The sequence below is a fragment of the Perognathus longimembris genome, chromosome 16, assembly GCF_023159225.1.
Source record: "Perognathus longimembris pacificus isolate PPM17 chromosome 16, ASM2315922v1, whole genome shotgun sequence".
NCBI classification, from domain to species: domain Eukaryota; kingdom Metazoa; phylum Chordata; class Mammalia; order Rodentia; family Heteromyidae; genus Perognathus; species Perognathus longimembris.
Window position 1 is genome coordinate 55,558,051 of NC_063176.1, and position 20,124 is coordinate 55,578,174.

The window sequence follows — 20,124 nt, forward strand, 5'->3', positions numbered from 1 at the left end:
GGGCAGGTCCCCATGGGAAGCAAAGAGGCCGCGGGGTGCGCGCACAGGAAGCTCGCCCACAGGGAAAGGGAAGGACGAGGAGCGGGGTGGGGGGGGGTCTCCCCAAGCGTGGAGGCGGGAATCCCGTCCGGGAAGGCCCCCTAGCCTGGTCTTGGCCAGACGTTCCGGCCGCAGTCCCTGCGCACGCGCGCTAGTGGGGTGCGTCTTTGATTGGTGAAGCGGTGGTCACGTGCTGCGTGAGGCCCCTTCTGATTGGATCCCCGCCCTCTGGGAACCGGAGCACTGATTGGACTCTCCCTCGGTCTTTTGTAAAGAGCTTTCTGATTGGATCACCTGAGTAAGGATGCTGTCTTCTGATTGGATCCCCTCCTGTGGGCCCCGCCGGAAATAAGTGATTTGTGCTGATCCCTCGTTGCCTCCACGCGGGCCTTTACCTCAGCCCCCTTTAACCTGTAACTGCCTAACCAGGGTCAGATAACTGCCCCCCCCCAAGTGGTTTATCCTGTTTTGCCACCACCACCATCATCACCAGCACCACCATCATCACCACCATCACCACCATCACCATCATCACCACCATCACCACCACCACCATCACCACCGTCACCACCCACTACCACCACCATCATCACCATCACCACCACCGTCACCACCCACTACCACCACCATCATCACCATCACCACCACCATCACCACCACCACCATCATCATCATCATCACCACCACCACCATCACCACCACCACCACCACCATCATCACCACCATCACCACCACCACCATCATCACCATCACCACCACCATCACCACCACCACCACCACCATCACCACCACCACCACATCACCACCACCATCACCACCACCACCATCATCATCACCACCACCACCTCCACCATCACCACCACCACCACCACCATCATCACCACCATCACCACCACCATCACCACCACCACCACCATCACCACCACCACCATCATCACCATCACCACCACCATCACCACCACCACCACCATCACCACCACCACCATCATCACCACCACCACCACCATCATCACCACCACCACCTCCACCATCACCACCACCATCACCACCACTATCACCACCACTAGAGGGGTAACCACTAGGTTGGGTTGGCTTCAAGGTGAAACCTGGCCAGCACAGGACCACCCACCTGGCCCTTGTCATCTGACCTGGGACCCCCTGGGCCGGGTTGCTGCTGCCCAAATGGATGGAGATCAATTAATTACAAATCAAATGCTGCAGAGCAAGTTTCCCCGATCTGTGTCTCACTGCCAGAACATTTAGGGGAAAAAAAAAATAGAGCTACATCCAAGAACTTGATTATAAATGGTTTAGAAATGTGCATCCAGGGCCTATATAATTCCTGGCGTGCCTCACCATGTAGCAATATAAATCTAAGTTATTACTGCTGACCTGCCATTTTCCACGTAATTGAACTCTGTTCTTTTACTCTTCTCCCTCCGTCCTCTCCTATAACATTTCTTCCACGTCAGGATGGGCCTTCCCTCTGTCCTGCTTGTTCTTGATCTGCACAGTCTATAGCACGAAGGCAATTCTGTAGGCACAGCACTTTTGCACCGCAACTGAGCTTGAACCTTGGGGACTTTCATTTCCCTCTTGCCTCATAATTCTCCCTTGGTTTCAATCACCCCTGGATATGAAGGTGTGATGCTGACATCAGCAGAAAAAGTGCTGCGCGACCTTCTCCCAGCTCTCCTGTGTGCTCAGGGGGGGAGATAAGGGCGCGGTGGGGGTCTCCACTGCCGGCTGACGCCCAGGCAACTGTATTTCATACAAAGACTCGAGGCCACGTGAGAATGAATGTCCACAGGATGCGTGTGTGTGTGCACGCGCGCGTGCACATGCAGTGTTTGAAAACATAGGAGCCAGTTCTCGGGAGCTGTACCTCCTGTGTACAAACAGTGCATATCTTGTGAAGAAAGATGGGGTACCGTCTCCCTGAAATTGCAGGATCTTAGCCGGTGATGTTGCTTGGTCTCTTCAGTAATAGGATTCAATGTCTATAAATGTCCCGGTGATATTTACTGAGCAAGTGGATGGCGTCAGTCCAGGCAAAGGCAGGAGGAGGGGCACACGTGGGCATGCGCAGTGCAGTCCTTGCCTTCCTGGTGCGAACTGGAGAGAAACAGTTCACAAGTAACCCGGCAGGGCCATGGGCGGACAGCGCAGGCTCACGGATGCGGTCGGAGAGTAATGGTGGCCGACGGGTCGGTGGGGGGGAGGAGCGTCAAAGCTCATTCAAAGTAGAAGGTGCAGCAGGTTTTCCAACAGGAGGAAGATAGGGCCTAGTTGGTGTGTGTGCGTGTGCGTGTGTGTGTGTGTGTGTGTGTGTGTGTGTGTGTGTACTGGGCCTGGGACTCAAGGCCTTACGCTTTTGCTGGGCTGTATTGTTTTTCTTTTCTCTTGCGCTCAAGGCTGGTTGGGCCATCCCTCCACTGCCAACTTGTTTTTGGTGGTTACTTGGAGATATGAGTCTCAGAGCCTTTTCTGCCTGGGCTGGTTCAGAACCGCGATCCTCAGGTCTCAGTTCCCTGAGTAGCTAGGATTTTAGGCCATGGTTGATACTTTCAGAACGGCTTATTCAGTCTGCTGTGTGGGCATTAGACGGGAGGCCTGTAGCATGGCCACTGCAGTAGTCCACGTTAGAGGTCATGGTGACCTTGATTCGTATATTAGCCATGGGGACAGAAAACATGGCAATGACTCAATAAATACGTTAGAGTTCTGTAGAGAAACAGAACAGGTGTGTGTGTGTGCGTGCGTGTGTGCACGCACACACCTGCGTGTTCCTATACGGATTGGCTCCTGCAATTAGGATGGCTGAGCGGTGTATAAGCAGGTCTGTGAAGAGACCCAGGAGGGCTGGCGTGGTGTCCTCCCCCCTCCCCTCCCCTCCCCCTTCCCCCAGGCCCTCACAGAGGACACAAGCTTCCCGTTAGGAAGACTTTCTTTATTGGATTTCCATCGCTTGTCAACGGTTCCCACGAGCGCCATGCAAGCCTTGCAGACACACGCACACGCCAGAACCTTGCTTTGAAAAGAAGCAGGAAGCAGGAGGGGCGCTGGCATGAAGAAGAAACGTGGGTGAATGTATGTGGGCGCCCCTCGAGAAGGAGCGACAGCGCCCCGAGTCCATGAACGCGGGTGAGATTTCACCGCGTGGCTTCTCTCAGGCTACAGTCTTCCTAAAAGACAAACCGGGGGGCCCTTCCTGCTGTGTCTCACCATCCCGGAGCTGGGCCTGGGGAGCCCTGGCGGGTCAGGGCCTCGGGAGATGGGGGCGGTGGGGCCCGGGGCCCCCCGGCCTCCCTCCTGGTGGGTGCTTCTCTGGGCGGGCTGCGTGTTCAGCTCTGGCCATCGGGGGGCGCCGTGGTCACCGGGGTCGGGTATTCCAAGGCCTGGCAGTCATCGGAGAGGAAGACCAAATCCTGCAGAAGACCAACCATGGCGACGGCCACCACGGGGGCGGCCGGGGCGTCCACCCGAGCAGGGGGCTGCTGGGGACGGCTCCAGAGCCCCCTCTCCCCCGTGGGAGCTCGCCCCAGCCCTTCCCCCCCAGAGACACCCACATCAAGGCTACGGAGACACACGGTGGGGCAGTGGAGAGTGAATGAACGAACGAATGAATGAACGAGCAGAAGGAAAGGTGGATGAGAGAATGGAGGCCCTGTGGCCGCCAGCCGTGGCCTTGGGAACGGTGCCCTCCTCCCATGTCTGCACCCCACTTGTGCACCCCGCTTGGGGTCTCCGTGCACCCACAGGCCGCAGGAGGAGACGCTGGGCCAATCCTGGCTCTGGCGGTGAACTCCGCCCTGGCGAGGTGTCACGAGAGGGACACTGAGCCCCCCCCCCCCCGAGGGAGGGGAGAGCGCACAGAGCCCCTCCCCCCAGCCCCTCCTCCAGGAAGCCTCCCACTGCCACCACTGGGCCGTGTGTCCAAGGAGATGGGGGGCTCGTCACAGGGCGACCTGGCTGTGGAAGGCGGCCCTCCCCGCCCCTCCCCCTCCCCGCCCCTCCTCCCCCCTCCCCGCCCGGCCTCCCACCCTGCGGCAGAAGGAGTTCATGATGGTGTACAGCTTGCGCGCCTTGTCCTTCAGGGCGGCCGCCGGGGCCATTTGCCAGCACTGGGGCGAGGCCGCAAAGTCCCGCAGCTTGGCCAGCACGCAGTGGTTCTGGGAGCAGAGGCAGGACGGGCTTGGGGGAGAAGCAGAAGCCGGGGGCCCGGGGCAGAGCTCCACCACCCCTCCCCCCTGGGCAGGTATCCCCATCCCCCCCACCCTCACTCCCCACCCTGGCTGGGCAGGCCCTCTTACGTGGATGTCCAGGTACAGGCCGGGCAGGGACCTCACACACGGCTCCTGAGGAAAGGATCCCAGCTGCTGGCCACGGGCCCCCTCACTGCGTCCCCCGGGGGGCCCCTCACCCGGACCCCAGCCTCCCAGGGACGGTGGCCGAGCCTTTCCGTCTTCTTCTTGCTCCTGACAGCCGCCCTGGGGTTTGAACTCAGAGCCTTGCGGTTGCTGGGCAGGCCACCCTGGCCTGAGCCATCGCTCCAAACCTTTCGGCTTTAGTTTCGTTTTTTTCTGGGTGCTTTTGCCTATGGCTGGCCTGGGCCAGGCTGCCTATGCCTCCCACCCAGGCCTCCAGGGAGCTGGGACTCTCGGCAGGGGCTGCCGCCTCTGGCTTGTTGGCTCGGGTAGGGTGTCTCGATAGGTTTTGCCCAGGCTGACCTTGAGGTGGGATCCTCTGAACTTCAGCTTTGTGCAGAGCTGGGATTACAGGCCTGCGCCGCGGTGCCCAGCCCTATGCAAAATCTTCACACCATGACGCCCACACAATCGTATTGCTTTGTATGTCGCTTACAGTCACAAACTGGCACTTGTTTCTCTAGAATTTTGTGCTTGCACACACACGCAAACATGTACACAAAGATACAAAGTGCTGTCTATACACAGATGCGTGTTTGTCAAGGTTTTATAGTTGTTTGGCATACGACAGGTCTATAGCCACATACAGACATACACGATTATACACACGCAGGTAGACACGTGTAAAAATAAATACGCCCAGTCACGTCAGGTCTACACGGTTCTGATCCGTAACAGACACCGCAAGCGACACCAGAGACGGTTCTAGGCAAGTGCACGCCTGTAGGTCCTGACTGTGCGGTGGCGTGTCGCGCGCATGGTAAGAGACAACTCCTGGTCAGTCTCCCCTTCCGTGACTCAGCTTCCCTCTCAGGTGTGAGATTACTGTTAGGGTGTGTATCTTTCCCACTTCCCTCCTAGGGGTTTGTTTTCCTTCTGAAATCAGACTTCACGAGCGAGGGCTCAGTGGGCAAACGGCGGCGCAGCTAGCCGGCCCATGCCCTGCGGAGGGATGCCAACTTAGCTGATGCGAAGCCCAGCCCCTAGCTGGCCCATGCCCTGCGGAGGGATGCCAACTTAGCTGATGCGAAGCCCAGCCCCGTACCCGATGCGTGCAATACCAACCTCGACCACTAGGTGGCCACCGGCTTTCTTTGTCCTTTGTGCAACACCACCCCCCCCCCCCCCAGGCAAATAGTTTACTTTTTCTATATACCCGTGACTTAACTTTTTGACTGCAAACACCACGAGGGGGCCTCGGATCCCACAAACACCAGCACCAACATTTACAAGCAGCCAAGAGGCACCTTTCGGTTTTACCCACGCTCTCAGTGAGCCTGATGTACTTTGTGTCACTCCTGCACTAGAGAGCCAGAGGCCTGGATTCGCCGTCTAGCTCCCGCTGAGAAACACCCCCCTCCGCCCCCCCGCCCCCCCCACCGTCTTCCTCTGGGAACAGGACTGGCCGCTGCCCAGCGCCCAGGGCCTCCCGTGCATGCGTGATAGCTCGGTTAACCTCCCAGTTGTTCTGTCATTCTGTCTTAAGGGAATCTGACTGCGGGGGGGGGAGAGGGGGGGGTGCTGAGCGATTTGTCTCCTGGGCAGTGAGGGGAGGGGTGGGCTCTGCCAGCCCTGGCTACAGGATCCTGACCACTAGGCCAGGGAGAGGGCTAAATGAGTGCAGTCTTTTGTCCTTCTTAACTCTGAAGTTCTGGCCTCAGTGGAGAGCGATTTCACTTTATCCAGAGGCTAGATTGGGGAGCCTCGTCTGGCCTCCCACCGGCCCCCAGAGGTGGAGGTGGAAGAGACTCACCGTGCCTTCTGCAGCCTGCAGGCTCTGGAAGTCCCTGGTGATCTCCCGGCTTAGGGTCAGCACCCGGGAGTAGCAGGTCGGCGGTGCGGCCTGGGCCGCGGGGGGACCGGCCAGCAGCAGGAGGAGCAGACACGGGGTCCAGGAAGCCATGGTGCTGGGGCTCCCTGCGGCCGCACCGGCTGCCCCTTTAAATAGCCGCTGGGGGTGGTCCGGACGCCAGGCTGCCCGCCTCCTTCCTGCAGGCCGGGGCTGGTCAGTCCAGACAGAGGGGGTGGGGGAGAGGAGGGACACGCCCCCCCCCACTCCGGGCTGCCTGGAGGGGTCCCCGGGAAGGCAAGCAGGCTGTTACTCTACAGAAGTCTCTCTCTTCGGAGCAGCAGACCAGAGAGGGAGAGGAGAGGCGGGGAGAGGAGGGAAAGATGATGGAGGCCGTGAACGCCCCTCAGGGCGGAACCCCCCCGTCCCCCCTCCCCGGGAAAGGAGGAAGGTGCCCTCCCCTGAGCCCTCAGATGCGAGGCGCCCTCTTCCAGGATGGGCTTCCCCCACGAGGCCCCGTGAGGATGCACCGGAGCCTGCGCCAGGTGTCCGCGAGCGCCCCCGCTCTGAGCCGAGCCTGCCGCCCCAACTCCTGCAAGCATCCCAGACGGCAGGGCCAGAGAAACACTCCCACCTTCCCGGTAGGGAAACCGAGGCTCGGGAAGCTCCAGGAACTTCTGCATCTCCCCAGCCTTGGGCACTTTGTTACAGCACCAGGGAACGTGCTCGGGAGCCATTCTCCTCTAATGCACCTTAGAGGGGTTTGAACACCCTGCCCTCCACCCCACCCCATCTCCAGCCTCCTGTTCAGTGTAGCTGCCCCGTGGCAGTGTTAGAGGTAGGGCCCCAAGCGGATCGGGGTGGTAAAGGCTTAGCCTGCAAGCGTGGATTGCCATGTTGCCTAAGGAGTGGGTTAGTTATCTGCGCAGTGGGTTTGTGGTGAGCGTGTGCTGTTCTGTGCACATGTCCTTGCCTTCAGCCTTCCACCATGAGACATCCTCTTAGACACTGGCACCAGGCTCTTGGACTTTCTGGGCTCCAGAATAAGTAGGAGCCCAATAAACGTCTCGTTTATAAATCGCCCGCCCTCAGGTACTCTGTTCTTACTGCTGAAAACAGATGGCAGTAGTGACCTGGTGTTTTCCGGGTTTGGCTCTCTTTTCAGCTCTTCTGGAGAAAGAACATTTATCCTTCTCCCTTGGGCTGTCTCAGACTGCTGTGTCCCAATAACTGATTTGGGGGGAGGGGGGGCGCGGCCTGGAATGTCCTTTATTCTCAGCCCCAAGGGGTTGTGGGAAAATCTTAGGACAACTGTGAGGTGTAGGATCTTGCTGTTGCCTCTGGCCCCACGTAACTTGGATGAAACCCAGGGTAGGACTTTGCACACGCTCCCTGCGCTCTGTCCCATGGCAGCCACACGTCAGGATACCCAAGATCTGGAACGGCCAGGCTACTGTCTGAGTCCTGGGTGACACTCACAGCTTTAGCTCTGTCACAAAGCTACCGGCCAGCTGTCTTTTCCAGGAATGCTGTGGCAGGGAGCAGCTTGCTGGGCTGTGTAGCCTGGAGCCATTAGCAAAGAGCCACCCCCTCCTCCCCCCCCCCCGCCCCTCCCATCAGGGAGCCTGGGGGGCTGCCCACCCGTGCCTCTGATGTCAGGCATGATGTGTGCTGTCCCCACCAACCGCGGGGACAGCCAGAGGTCCAGGGGTGGAGGCCATGCTGACATCCGGCCGGGACATTGCTCCGGGCTCCTGTCCATGCTAGCATCTTGTGTGGAGAGCCGTCGGGTTTACCAGACGTGTTTTGGACCTTGTTACTTTCGACCTTGGCAAAGCCAGGTGGAAAGTTGTCTCGGGAGTCCTGAGGGGAGGAATGAGGACAAACATGGCGCTTAGGAACAAGGCTTATGCAGGGGCCCTCGAGGTGGAAAGGGGACCCCCCACCCCGCTTTAATCTGGAATACGGGTGCAAGCAGGCGAAGGCTCAGCCTGCCCTGGGCTCAGCATGGGCCCCTCAGACGGGCCCCAACCCCGGGCAGCAGAGAGACCACGGACAGCAGCGGGGCTGAGACGCCGCCCCGTCCTCGCCTCTGAGACGGAGCCCCGTGGCTGGCTGAGGACTCCGTGCTCCGCAAACGTCAACCCCGAGACCAGAGCCCGTGGGGTAGCTGCTGTTTCTACTTATTGTACCTGGTGGCCCTGCACATTCCGTTCCCAAGTTGGAACCGCATCAGGCTGTGAGCGGCTCGGGGTCGGAGGCGTGGCATCCCAGCCTAGGACGTGAGGCCCACCCAGCTCACTGAAATGGAGGCCCGTGGACTGACTGGCTGGGTGAATGAATGAATAAATGAATGAATGGTGACCTTTGTGGCCTCCTCCCCCTTCCTCCCTGGGCCCCAGATGGGACCCCTTCCCCCCCCCCCCCCGTCCCCCCCGGCCCTCAGGCCGTGAAGCTGGGCTTTCTCCCTCCGGAAGCTCTTTGAGGGTTTTGGCCTTGCTGCTTGCAGGCAGCTGGGTAGCCAGGGCAGGAAGTGGCGAGCCTGGGCAGAACGCGCCTCAGAAGGGGGCTCAGCCCCGGTGGGTTGCTGGCACCCGGAGCCGGTGGAGTGTGGCCGGCAGGCTTTCTGGGCGATGCCTTTCAATAGCCCCTTTCTTCCTCGGCTAGCAAGGGGTGGGTTTCTGAGGGTGGTGATTGTTCAGGGCACCAATATCAAAACCAGGAAGGGCAGAAAGGTAAGTGAACAGCATGGCTCCTTCTAGACCCTCCACCATCCCCCCGAGAGGGGCTGGCTCACGGCCGGGTGACTCTGGGAGCTCTAGGCAGGGGAGGTGGGGAGCCGGGGCTTGAACTTAGAATTTGGGTCATGATGGGATGTCACCGTCCCCAGATCCGAATTTTTACATGGCGAGGAGGTCCCCAAACATCCTCGCTGGCTCAGGGTGTCTCGGGCTGTACCGGATTACCAGGAACATTCAAAAGGAGTCCTGTGGGCCAGGCACCCGTGGCGCACGCCTGCAATCCTACCTGCTCAGGGGGCTGAGATCCCAGGACCGACGGCGCGGGGCGGCCTGGGCAGGAAAGCCTGTGAGACTCTGTCTTTCATTACACGGGTGATGCACGGAGGAGTTACAGTCACATACATCGAGCGACGAGTTGCATTTCTTCTTGGACGGTCTCACCCCTGCCCGCAGGCTCTCCCAGTTTCCCCCTCCCATCCTCAACTTGTACAGTTCGTTTTCAGCACAGTGTCTAGCGAGTACCACTGCTGCATGCGTCCCGCTTTTGTCCCTCCATGTCCCCCCCCCTTACCCTCCCAAAGAGAGATAAAGGAACACACAAGACACAAAGAACAGGAAACAGAAACAGCGACAAAGAGCACAACCTCTTGTTTCCACTTCCTGGAGTCCATTTTGATAAATGTTATTGTACACAATCTGATGCACACAGGCATTGCGCCTTTGTGTTCCTCTCCTAAGAGAATCCTCCTTTGGTCCGTGAGACTCTTATCTCCAGCGAATCATCAAAAAGCCAGTCTTGGAGCTCTGGCTCAAGTGGGCAGGGTTCCATCCAGCCTTGAGTGCCCAAGCCCTGCGTTCAAGCCCCAGTACCGGCGGACACACCCACAGAAGGTATTTGTGAGAGCCCGACTCAGGTTGCTTCGGAGCTGTAAAGCCCCAAGCATATTATGGAAGGATGTCACTGAGACATTTCGAAGGAAAGAACCAAAAGCAGACAAAGGAAGACCACGTCTGTGTCCAGGCAGGTCACCGGGCGGATGCCCGTGCCGCCCCAGGGCTCTTCCGAACCTCAGCGGGATGGAGCTTGGGACTTTCATTTCTTTGCTTCGTTCTCCGTTCAGCAGGACTCCCTTGATTCTTCAAACCACAGGATTACCTCCTGAAAAATGACCCTGGAGAAGTGGAAGGGGAGGGCGGTGGGCGGTGGGGGGGGGCGTGCCTTTCTGATCAGGTTCAGAACAGAAGTAACCTCTTCTACGTAAGTGCTGAGCGTTTACAAGCCGAGCCCTAGGAATGTGTCATTCCTCCCTGGCTACAGAGGCTCCAAACGTGCTGGCTTGCTCGTAGTGAAGGAGCAGGGAGAGGGCCCAGGCCGGCAATGCTCCTTGCAAGTCCCCCTCCCCCTCCCCCTCCTCCCCCCACCCCCCTGCTTCTCCAGGCTACCTGTCACTGCAGTCTCCTGTCACCGTGGCTCTTCCCCAACCCCGTGGCCAACGTGAATCTCTAACACTCAGAGGCAATGTGGCTTCCCGAAGGCTTGTCAGGCGCCTTCCAGAGCAATCTTTATGTTTTCCTGCTTGGATCGTCATTCACCTCCTTTTGGTCTGAAAGGACTGAGAAAGGCTGCAACTTGCTCCTATAAAAATGGCCCCATCCCCCTACTTAAGTGTAATTCCAGCATGTTTTTGATGGCTCCCGTAAGCCCCCGAGACTCCCTCATCATAACTGGGCAGGAAGGCAAGGAAAAACACTCCGTGGATGTTGCACTTGGCAGCTTGCAAAGCCTTCCTTCTGCCCCCAACCTGGTTTGCATTACAGCCGGATTCTCCACAAACACTTCATTTGAGGTCACTGTGGAACGACTATGCAAATCGTTTCAGTGTAAGAATGAGCGGCTCAGATTTGCTGGGCTACCGAGTTCCAGACCCTGCGAATGTCTCGAGGGGAGTCTCACAAAGCCAAGGAAAGCAGATGTGTCACGTTACATCTGTGATTCACGGGCCCTTACTTTGAGAGGGTGTGCACACTCACACGCACCAACTCTTCATACGATGCTACTTGTCAAGTTGCTACTTTTCAGCCCCCGCCGATGATTTGTTGCTGTCTGAGCGAGATGACTTCCAGTAACCGGTGTGGGGCCCAAACTCTTCCATTATTCTGGGGAGCCACGAAACTGCCCTGCCACTTTGTAATCTGCATTCCCACCAAGCAGAACATATTGAACCAAGCGTGTATGTGAGCAGACGGTATTTAGTCTAAGCAAAACAGGCTCAGGTTTTAACTAAAATAGGCTTAACAGCAACAATAACCAAAGCTGATCTGGCAGACTGTGTCAAACGGTTTGGCAGGAGGGCACCTGGTCCCCAGGCAACCACCTCGGCCCCCACAATGCAATGGGGTGCGTGCCACGGAATCCGACGTCCCAGCCGCGGGCATGAGTGGCTGCAAGGACAAGAATGGAGGGGTCTGGAGTCTGTGGAGAGACCCTGGTCATGCAAATGGAGGTGACAAAAAGAAACCCAGCTGGACATCTCTGTCCTGTTTCTGTCTGTATCAGACTTGCAGGAGAATCCTCCAGGCAGGCCCCGCGGGACCCCTCCGCACCCAGGCTGCCCCCAAAGCCCGGCAGGTTTGGCAGATGCGTTTGGTCCATGGGTTTCCATGGACGCTTCCCAGAGCTAGAAGACCACATCAAACCTGCACGCGCCAAGGGCGAGCGCTGGGCTAGGGGAGTGCTCCCGGAGCACGGCTGAGGCCAAGCTCCGACATTCGTCCTTGGGAGACTGGTTGGCAGCCTGCGGCAGAGAGGAATGCATCTGCTTTAAAATAATCCACCACCACCAAGGCCTTCGGTGAGGAAGTCTCCTGGCTAATTTTCTGGAAGAGTCCACCCCGGGGCTGTCTGTTCAGGAGACTGGGAGGCGGCGGATGACGGCCTTTAATCCCAACTAGGCAGGAGGATGGCGGGGAGAGGCCAGCCCAGGCACGGGTGACTGTTAGTTAATTTCGTATGTGTGTGCTGCGCACACCTGTGTATGTAGCAGTCGGCTATTTCGCGGTACTACTTCAAAACAAGCATCCCCAGGTGTCAGTGGCTCGACAGAGCACACATTTCTCTTGTTTGTGAGCCTGCAGCGCTGCTTCTAGGAGCCCGTGGGGGTTAGCCACCGCCCTTCTGGTGTGGATGGTGGAAATGCCTGGCGTCGCCCGGGGAGGACACCGCCAGCCGGGCAGAGCGAGGGGGTCGCCCGCCACCCACCGAGGGCTACAGCTCACACTGGGCCCCAGGGAACCAAACCCACGGATTTCCTGTGGGCCCTACGGTGGTGGCCAGGATCCCCTTCCCGGCCAGGGTGGCAGAGGGGCGCCAAGCGGCCTCGGGACACATCTTCCCTGCCAGCCACAGAGATTGGCAGGCGTGGACCGACTCCAGCCGTCCGCCAGCCGGGAGCCGGGAGCCAGGCAGGCGGCCGGGGCCCGGGGCCTGCCCTCCTCCGCGCGGTTCCAGGGGCCCAGCCCGCGGGGCGGGCCGCGCGCGCCCGGGATCCCCGCTCCGCTCTTTCTGCTGTCCTGGGGACGTTCCCGCCGCGGGGTCCCCAGGAAAGGGGGGGAGGGGGAGGGGGAGGGGGAAGGAGGGCTGGACGTAAAGAAAGCCCCTCTGCTTGGGCCGGATCCGCACCTTGGCCGGGCGCCCGGCAGGTGGCAGGATGTGGCCAGGAACCCCGCGCAGCAGGCGGGCCGCTCGCCGGGCACCGCTGCCGGGGGTGGGGTGGGGGGAGGGGGGCGGGGGGGCAGCCGTGGCACCGCCGCAGCCCGCTCGGGAGCCTCGGGGCTACCTTGAGCCTCAGTTTCCCTAGGTGCAGTCAAGACGCAGGTGAGCCCCGGCAGAGACCAGCCGCTCGCTTTCCCGTCATTGTAGGAAGGACTCTCTGGCTGATCGCGGGGAGACGGGGCGGGGGTGGGTGGGTGGGGGGGAACCGCAGGAGAGCTGGGGGGTGCGGGAGGGCCACCGCCCGGCCGCCCCCGCCCAGCCGCCGCGGTCAGACCCCGCGGGGCGGGAGGCGCCAGGGGCCGCGCCCCATCCCCAGCCCCGGGCTTCACCGCGGTCCACGCCCCCTCCTCCGGTCCCGCCCCTCCGCGCGCACGCGGAGGCCCTCCCTCCCCCTCCCTCCCTCCCTCTCCTCCCTCCCTCCCTCTCCTCCCTCCCCCTCCTCCTCCTCCTTCCCTCCTCCTCTCCTCCTGCCTCCTCCCCCTCCTCCTTCCCTCCCCCTCCTCCTCCTTCCCTCCCCCTCCTCCTCCTTCCCTCCTCCTCTCCTCCTGCCTCCTCCCCCTCCTCCCTTTCCTCCCCCTCCTCCCCCCGCGCTGCCTCCTCGCTCTCCCCCCGCCCCCCCCCCCCCACTGCAGCGGGGAGCGGCGCGCGGCAGCCCCGCGGAGCCGGAGCCGGAGCCGGGAGTCCCGAGCTCGAGTGCCCGGCGTGGCGCGGGCGAGGCGGGGCGCGGGGGGGGGGGGGGGCGTGGACCGCCGGGCTCTCGTCTCCGCGGACGCCCAGCGGAGGGGGCGGCGGCTCGGCTCCCGCCCCAGCGCCCGGCGCCCCCTCCTCGGGCCGCGCGCCTGACACCACCCCCTGGGCCGGGCGCCCCCCGCGCGCCCCGCGCGCCCCCCGCGCCCCGCGCCCCGGCCCGGCATGTAGCGGCGGTGGCGGCCGCCACGGCGGAATATGGGCGGGAGCCACTCCCACAAGCCCCCCGTGTTTGACGAGAACGAGGAAGGTAAGAGGCGGGCCGGGCCCCCAGCGCTGGGCTGCCGGCCGGCCGCGTCCTGCCCCGGAGCCCCGGAGCCCCGGAGCCGCGGGGAGCCGGAGCGGGAGCGGCACCGCGCCGCGGGTGTGCGGGCCCCGTGGAGCCCTGAGCGCCGGTGCCCCGCACGCAGGAGCCCGGCCGTGCGCGCGCGGGCCGCGCGGGGAGCGGAGCCCCGGCTTCTCCCGGGCCGGGCGGGGAGGGCGCCTCGCCGGGGCCGGGGCCGGGGCCGGGGCGGGGGCCGGGACGCAGCCCTGGCTCGGGCTCCGCAGAAGCCGAGTCGCCCTCAGTGCTGGAGCTGGAGAAGGCGGCCTGGGTGTGCGGGTGTGCGCGCGGGTGTGCGCACGCCTGCGCTTGTGTGTGCAAGCGCGCGCGCGTGCTTGGGTGTGTCTTACCTGGGCAGGTTGCGTGCCGCGGTCTTCACGTGCCCGGGACAGCCGGAGGAAACTTTTCCCGGGGCCGAACTTGGCGGCGGGAGGTGGGCGTCCTGCTCGCCCCGGTGGGGGTGCCGCCCTGCCCGTCCACACCCCAGAGCGGGACCCTGCTGTCCAGCCCCTCTGGGAGGCTGGAGGCTGCGCGCGGGAGAGGAGGCCCTGGAAAATCCCGGCAGGCTCCACAGCCCCGGGCCAGCCCGGCTGGTGGGGACATGCGGCCCCTCTTGTGCGGACTCCCAACCCCACCGTGTGCCTAGTAACAGCTAAGACTCAGAGCCTTCCCGGTGCCAGGCAGTGTTCTGGGGGCACGGAGTCCTAAACCGCCCTCCAAAGTCGAAGAGAGGGACTGTCCCCCTCACAGACGCAGGGCAGAGCCGGCTCCCAAGCTGGGTGGTGCCTGGGAAGCTGTGTTTGTAATCTCTCTTCGGGCAACAGATTTGTGCGTACAGATCACGGGTTCTAGAACCACAGAGGCAAAGGCCGCTCAGATGACCCTCTGGATGGCCCCTCTTGAAAGTCTAAGCCAAGCCTGGGCAGGAAAGTCCATGAGACTCTTGTCTTCATCAGCCAAAAGGCGGGAGGTGGGGCTCTGGCTCCTGCGGTAGAACGCCAGCCCAGAGTGAGAAGCCAAGGGAGATCGCAAGGCGCAGAGTTCAAGCCTCAGCTCGGGCACCACACCCACATTCGCTCACTTAGTGTGAGCCAGGCCGGTACGCGCGGCGCCAACCTGCACTTGGCTCTAGCAGAGGGGTCTAGGGGCCCCACCTTCTCCAGAGGAGCTCCCGGTCTGCTGGGCCTGAGTGGTGATCCTCGGTGCTGATGTCAGTGCCGTGCCAGCTCCTCCTGGCCTTCGGTGTGGAGCCAGTGCCTCGTCAGAGCTCGCTGGGGACAGAGGAGACACTGGGGAGGCTTTCGCGTGGCCCGGTGAGAGCGCGGACACCTGGCGACCCCACCTCTGATCTGAGGACTCTGTGACTCTAGCTTCAGTCAGAGTCTTGCTTTAAATGATTTTCTTCACCTCTCCCCCTCTCTCTTCTCTCTTCTCTCTCTCTTTCTCCTCTCCCTCGTTTTCTTTCACCTTCTTCTTTGCAGAGGGATTCACCACCTTTATATTGACAGCTCCTTTCATCCATCATTTTAACAAATATTGATCGATTTGTTGGTAAATAGCTATCTCCGGTGCTGCTAGCCTTTTCATTTTCCCCAATCATCAGCTCTCGTGTTGCAAGGAGATTAGATGGAAGTTGGTTACAGCCGCGCGTTTTGGTGCTGGGAGAATGTGAGGTTAGAGCTTTGGGGACCGGTGAAAGCTGGACTTGGGTGATGCCGGCCGCTTCTCCCCTGTTTCTCTGTGCAGTAGACCAGGTTAGACGCCGCCACCCGTGGCTGCATTGATTGCATAGGCATCCTGATCATAGCATCCCGAGCACAGGCAGGACGGAGGGTCTCCAGTGCCCAGAGCAGCGATGGTGGGCCGGCGAACGCCCCTTTATGGGTTAGATTGAGCAGAAGTGGCAGTGGTTACCCGGGACAGGGAGTGGTTGGTAGAAGAGACAGGGCATTTCCGAGGAAGGGAACAGAACCGGCAGGTGGCAGGGAGTACGTGCAGGTCACCCGGAGGGCTTGTGGAGGGGTTTTGCTGCTTCTGCGGTGTTGAGGGCAAGCCTGACGGAAGGGCCTGGCGTGCGTGTGTGTGTGAACACGGCCTTGCGCTCAGGCGTTCCGGCATCACCGAAGGTGGGAGAGTGACATGCTCCAGTGACTTCCCCCTCCACACAGTGCCCCCCCTCCCCCCAGTCAGGGCTGTCAGGTGGTTGAAGGGGCAGCTCCTGCCTGGACAGAGGGCGCATGTTTGAGTGGCTAGGAAGTCAGTTCCAAACCACTGCGCGGACGTTTCGGCCGCCTCATTTGCCGCCTCTTCTCCTGGCACAGGTTTGACATTTTGTGCCCAGGACCTGCGGGGGACCGTGTTACTTACTGTCAGGCGCCTTGCACAGTCCCAGGGCTGCTTCTGCGCGGATCACTGCAGGTGGGAGGCTCGAGTTGGCCAGGCTGGGTGGGTCACAGGCCCGTGCTTGGATTCTGGCAATGGAACTGGATCCCCGGGAGGCGTTTTGACTAGGGGCATCTGTGAAAAACAACCAACAAACACAAAGCCTCCCAGAGAATACGGGAATATCAACAGAAGTAGGGCAAATGGATGCTGCTGAGAAAGAGGTTACAAATAAAAGAAGGAAGACACCCCCAAACCATCTACTCTAGCATCTGTTACCATTGTGCTCCTCGGGACTCCAGTGATTTATGATCCAGGGGCTTGTCTCTTCCAATTGTTGGATTCCCTACTGGTGTTAGTTAGTTTTCTCTTACTAGAACAAAGTATCTGAGGTAGCTAACTTATTTTAAAAAAGTTACTTGCAGGTTTCAATTCATGATCCGTTGGCCTTGTTGTTTTGGTTCTGTGGCGAGGCAAAAAAAAAAAAATCACAGGAAGAGCAGGTGGCAGAGGAAAACCACTTATTCCACCGCCAGGAAGCAAAGGCAAGTGAGGAGAGACCCACCCAAGGTCACACCATCCTCTTCAAGGTCACCCCCCCCCCCCCCCGCCCCGCCATGACCGAGGACCGACTGGGCTTCACTCTTGAAGGTTCGACCACAGCCCAGTGGTGCCACCCTGGGGACTATGCTCACCCAAGGGCCTTGGGAGGACCTTCACCACCCTCACCAGAGCCCACATCCATGTTCTGTGGTAGGGCAGGGCCCGAGGAGAGCAGCGATGTCTCTCTTTTATCTGTGCACTCGCGAGGCCTGGGAGAAGGCCAGTACAATCATACCGCAGCTGCCCCGTTTCCCGAATTCCTCTAGGTTCTGAAGCTGCTGAGAAACAGATGCAGGTGTGTCAGACTTATTAGCAGAGACGGTTGTTGGACGTGAGGTCACAGTGGCCTGTCTGCTCCTGTCCCTCTTTGAGACTGAGGGGCAAAGAACTGAGTCTGCAGAGTGGACCCCAGCAGCGTGGTGGAGAGCTCCGAGGAACCCCTCAAGACAACCTGGGATGGCTAGCGGATGTCAGACTGGAGTATGTCAGCTCTCTTCTCCGCTAAAGAGAGAACAGGGCATTTCTTCCATTCCTGGGGAAGACAAAAGTCTGTACGTTCCAAAAATCATTACTATAAAGGTGATGCGCACAGGGGTTACAGTTTTAAATGATCAGCAGGCTACGACCAGAAATCTGGATGACAGGACTCTAAAAACTCCTAGCATCAAGTGAAAACAGAGACAGGGCATATCAGAATCTAATGGGGTACAGCCATGCCAAAAAGCAAATGTCTATGACAGCCTACACTAGCAACAGAGAAACCTCAAATAAGGAGCTTAGTCATTTATTTCAAGGGCCGGGGTTCTCGACCAGCCCAGCAGAAGAGTGCGTGCAAGCGATCTGTCTCCACAAAGGGGATCTGGATGTGGTGTCATCTCAGAGGCAAAGGCAGGAAAATGGTGCCCCGGCTGTCAGCCCTATTTTTAGGGCAAGAGGAGAGAGCCTACCTTAAAACACTCAAGGATTATTTTGATCAGCTGGAGGTATGGCTCAGTGGTATTACACCCATCTAACAAGCATGAGGCCGGTGCTAAAACCTCCCTAGTGCCTAGAAATAGAAAACGAAACCTATACTGCTGGTGAAAATAGATGGGAAAATTCCTCATTATAAACTTGCAGACCCAAGTACACAAGCAGCGATCGAGGAGGTGATGAGATGCAAAGGTTGGTCAATGAACACAAATCAAGATAACAGAAAAAAAATACTTGATAACATTCGACATCCCTTTATGATAAAAACAAATCTCTGAAGAAGCAGGCAGAGTAGAATAATAGCTCAATTTAGGTCAATTTGTCAATTTATTTGACAAACCTATTGCCAGCATCACCCTGAGTGGGGAACATCGTAAAGTAATTCCCCTAAAATTAGGATGAGATAAGGATATCTATTCTTACTGTTTGTGTTCGGTATAATGCTTAAAATTTTAGCCAAAGCAATAAGGCAAGAAAAAAAAAAGAAATAGAAGGTGCAAGAAAGGAAAAGCCAAATCATTCCTACTTGCAGATGCCAGGGTCTTAGGCTCGTAAGACCTTAAAGATCCCACCAGAAGACCTTCAGATCTGACAAGGGGCTAATACCCAGAATGTACACATAAACAAATACATTACACACACAAATATCAAATACTCCAACCCATACACGGGCAAATGGATTGAACAGGTAGTTTTCAAAAGACGTGGGAATAGCCAATAAATACATGAAGAAAAGATCAGCGTCCTTCACCGTAAAGGAAATGCGAATCAAAACCCCACTGAGATTCAGTCAGGAAGGTTTTCATCCCGACGCAACCACAGGGCTGCTGGGTAGGGTGGGAAGCGAGGAGCCCTCGTACGTGGATGGTGAGGATGCAGGTTAGTTCTGCCCCTGTGGAAATCAGTGTGAGTGTCCCTCAAAGTCCTAACAGTAGTCTTCTCTCTGGCTCTCCTCTGTCACGGGCGGGTGTATATCTGAAGGATGTAAGCAGCATCCATGTTCATTGCAGCACCATTCACCCCTGTCCAGCCATGGCAGCTAACGGATAACAAAAATGCCGTGTCTACACACAACAGAGTACTATTCAGCCATGAAGAACGGGAGTTCATCCCTTTCCTAGGAAAGGCCTGCGACTGGACATCATTATATTAAGAAAAATAGGACCGACCCGGAAAGACGAGCATCTCATGAGTAGAATCTGGGCTTGAGGGAGGCGGAGGCGCGCTTTCAGAAGCCGGGGCTCTGCCAGGTTGTGTGGAAACAGCCATGGTGTCATGCCGTGTGCCCTGCATTGGGGTGTCTGCTGCCCGCTCCCCAAGTTCCCAGTGCCCCCCCCCTTGGGTTTTGTTCTTGCTGACAGTCTTGACACTCTCAGGAGAGTCCAGGGCTGGTGTGCAGGCTTTAAGGAGGCCAGACAGGGGACCCTGTGCCCTCGGGAAAAAGAGCCGTCACCTCGGAAAGACCTTGGATGGCTGGTGTCCGGGGTTGAATTGTGTCCCCCAGAAGCAGCAGCACTGAAGTCCTAAAAGCCAACCCCCCCCCCCCATCCCTGCAGACTACGACCTGGTTCTCCCCTCCCCCCGATCTGGCTGAACCCACACCCATTGTGGGTCCAGGGACTTCTGGCCTCAGGAGGGTGTGCCCCAGAAATGCCCCCTCCCCCTTCCCGAGGGGACCTACCCGCCTGGCCGCAGCGCGGGGCTGCGCACGCCCCGCCCTCCAGCAGCCAGGCCTACAGCCCCGGCTTGCACACCGCCAAAGCCGGCTCCTGACAGTTCTCAGATAAGGGGACCGGGAGGCTTTATCTCAGGACTGATCAGGTGTTTTTTTTTAGAATGATCTTGCCAGCTGCGGACTGGAGGATGGTTTGACCGAGGACAGGAATGAGTGGCTGGAAGACAGAGAAATCCAAGGAGGGCGCGGGCCATGGGGGCCCGGCAGAGCTGTAGTCCGAGGGAGGTGAAATACAAGGGAGGTGTAACACAAGTGTGGGGGTGGGGGGAAGATAGGAAAGTGCTTTTCACAGGCCATCTGGGCCGGAAAGGATAACTAAAGCGATAAAGGATAACTAAAGCGAAAAGGCTGGAGGGTACGGTTCCAGTGGTAGAGGGCCCATCCAACGAGGGCGAGGTCCAGAGTTCAAACCTCAGTGCCACCAGAAAACAGAGAGAAAGGCAAGCCTGCGTGAATATTCAGTTCTTCTGCTCACTGGATAGGCCGTGCGCTAACCCAAATCCACACGCAGGTGCCCTGCCAGGCTCCCACCTTGTTCCTGTAGAAATCGCTACCGAGCCCCCGATTGCAGAACACGTAGCTCAGAATTCTGCTG

General features: G+C 59.1%; 2 protein-coding genes across 2 annotated transcripts in view; one reads left to right on the forward strand and one right to left on the reverse strand.

The window, feature by feature from the left end:
- Window positions 1-3,337: 3,337 nt before the first annotated feature.
- On the reverse strand, window positions 3,338-6,369 carry Cytl1 (cytokine like 1). The gene is made up of 4 exons (XM_048364218.1): window positions 6,220-6,369; window positions 4,353-4,397; window positions 4,083-4,211; window positions 3,338-3,467 (listed from the first exon to the last, which is right to left on the reverse strand). Exons 1-4 carry the CDS (start codon window positions 6,367-6,369, stop codon window positions 3,384-3,386), a joined length of 408 nt encoding a protein of 135 aa, XP_048220175.1. The 3' UTR covers window positions 3,338-3,383.
- A 7,052-nt stretch (window positions 6,370-13,421) lies between these two features.
- The window catches only part of Stk32b (serine/threonine kinase 32B), a 119,710-nt gene continuing 113,007 nt past the window's right edge, over window positions 13,422-20,124 (forward strand). The window contains exon 1 of the mRNA XM_048364216.1: window positions 13,422-13,765. Coding sequence (XP_048220173.1) covers window positions 13,714-13,765 — 52 coding nt within the window. The 5' untranslated portion in view covers window positions 13,422-13,713. The remainder of the gene's footprint in view (window positions 13,766-20,124) is intronic.

Excerpts from the sequence above, each read along its gene's own strand:
- Cytl1 (XM_048364218.1), bottom strand. The coding sequence starts at position 6,369 with ATGGCTTCCTGGACCCCGTGTCTGCTCCTCCTGCTGCTGGCCGGTCCC. Across the intron at positions 4,398-6,219 it reads TGCAGGCTGCAGAAGGCACG|GAGCCGTGTGTGAGGTCCCT; the intron begins GTGAGTCTCTTC and ends TCCTTTCCTCAG. Across the intron at positions 3,468-4,082 it reads TGAACTCCTTCTGCCGCAGG|GATTTGGTCTTCCTCTCCGA; the intron begins GTGGGAGGCCGG and ends GGTCTTCTGCAG.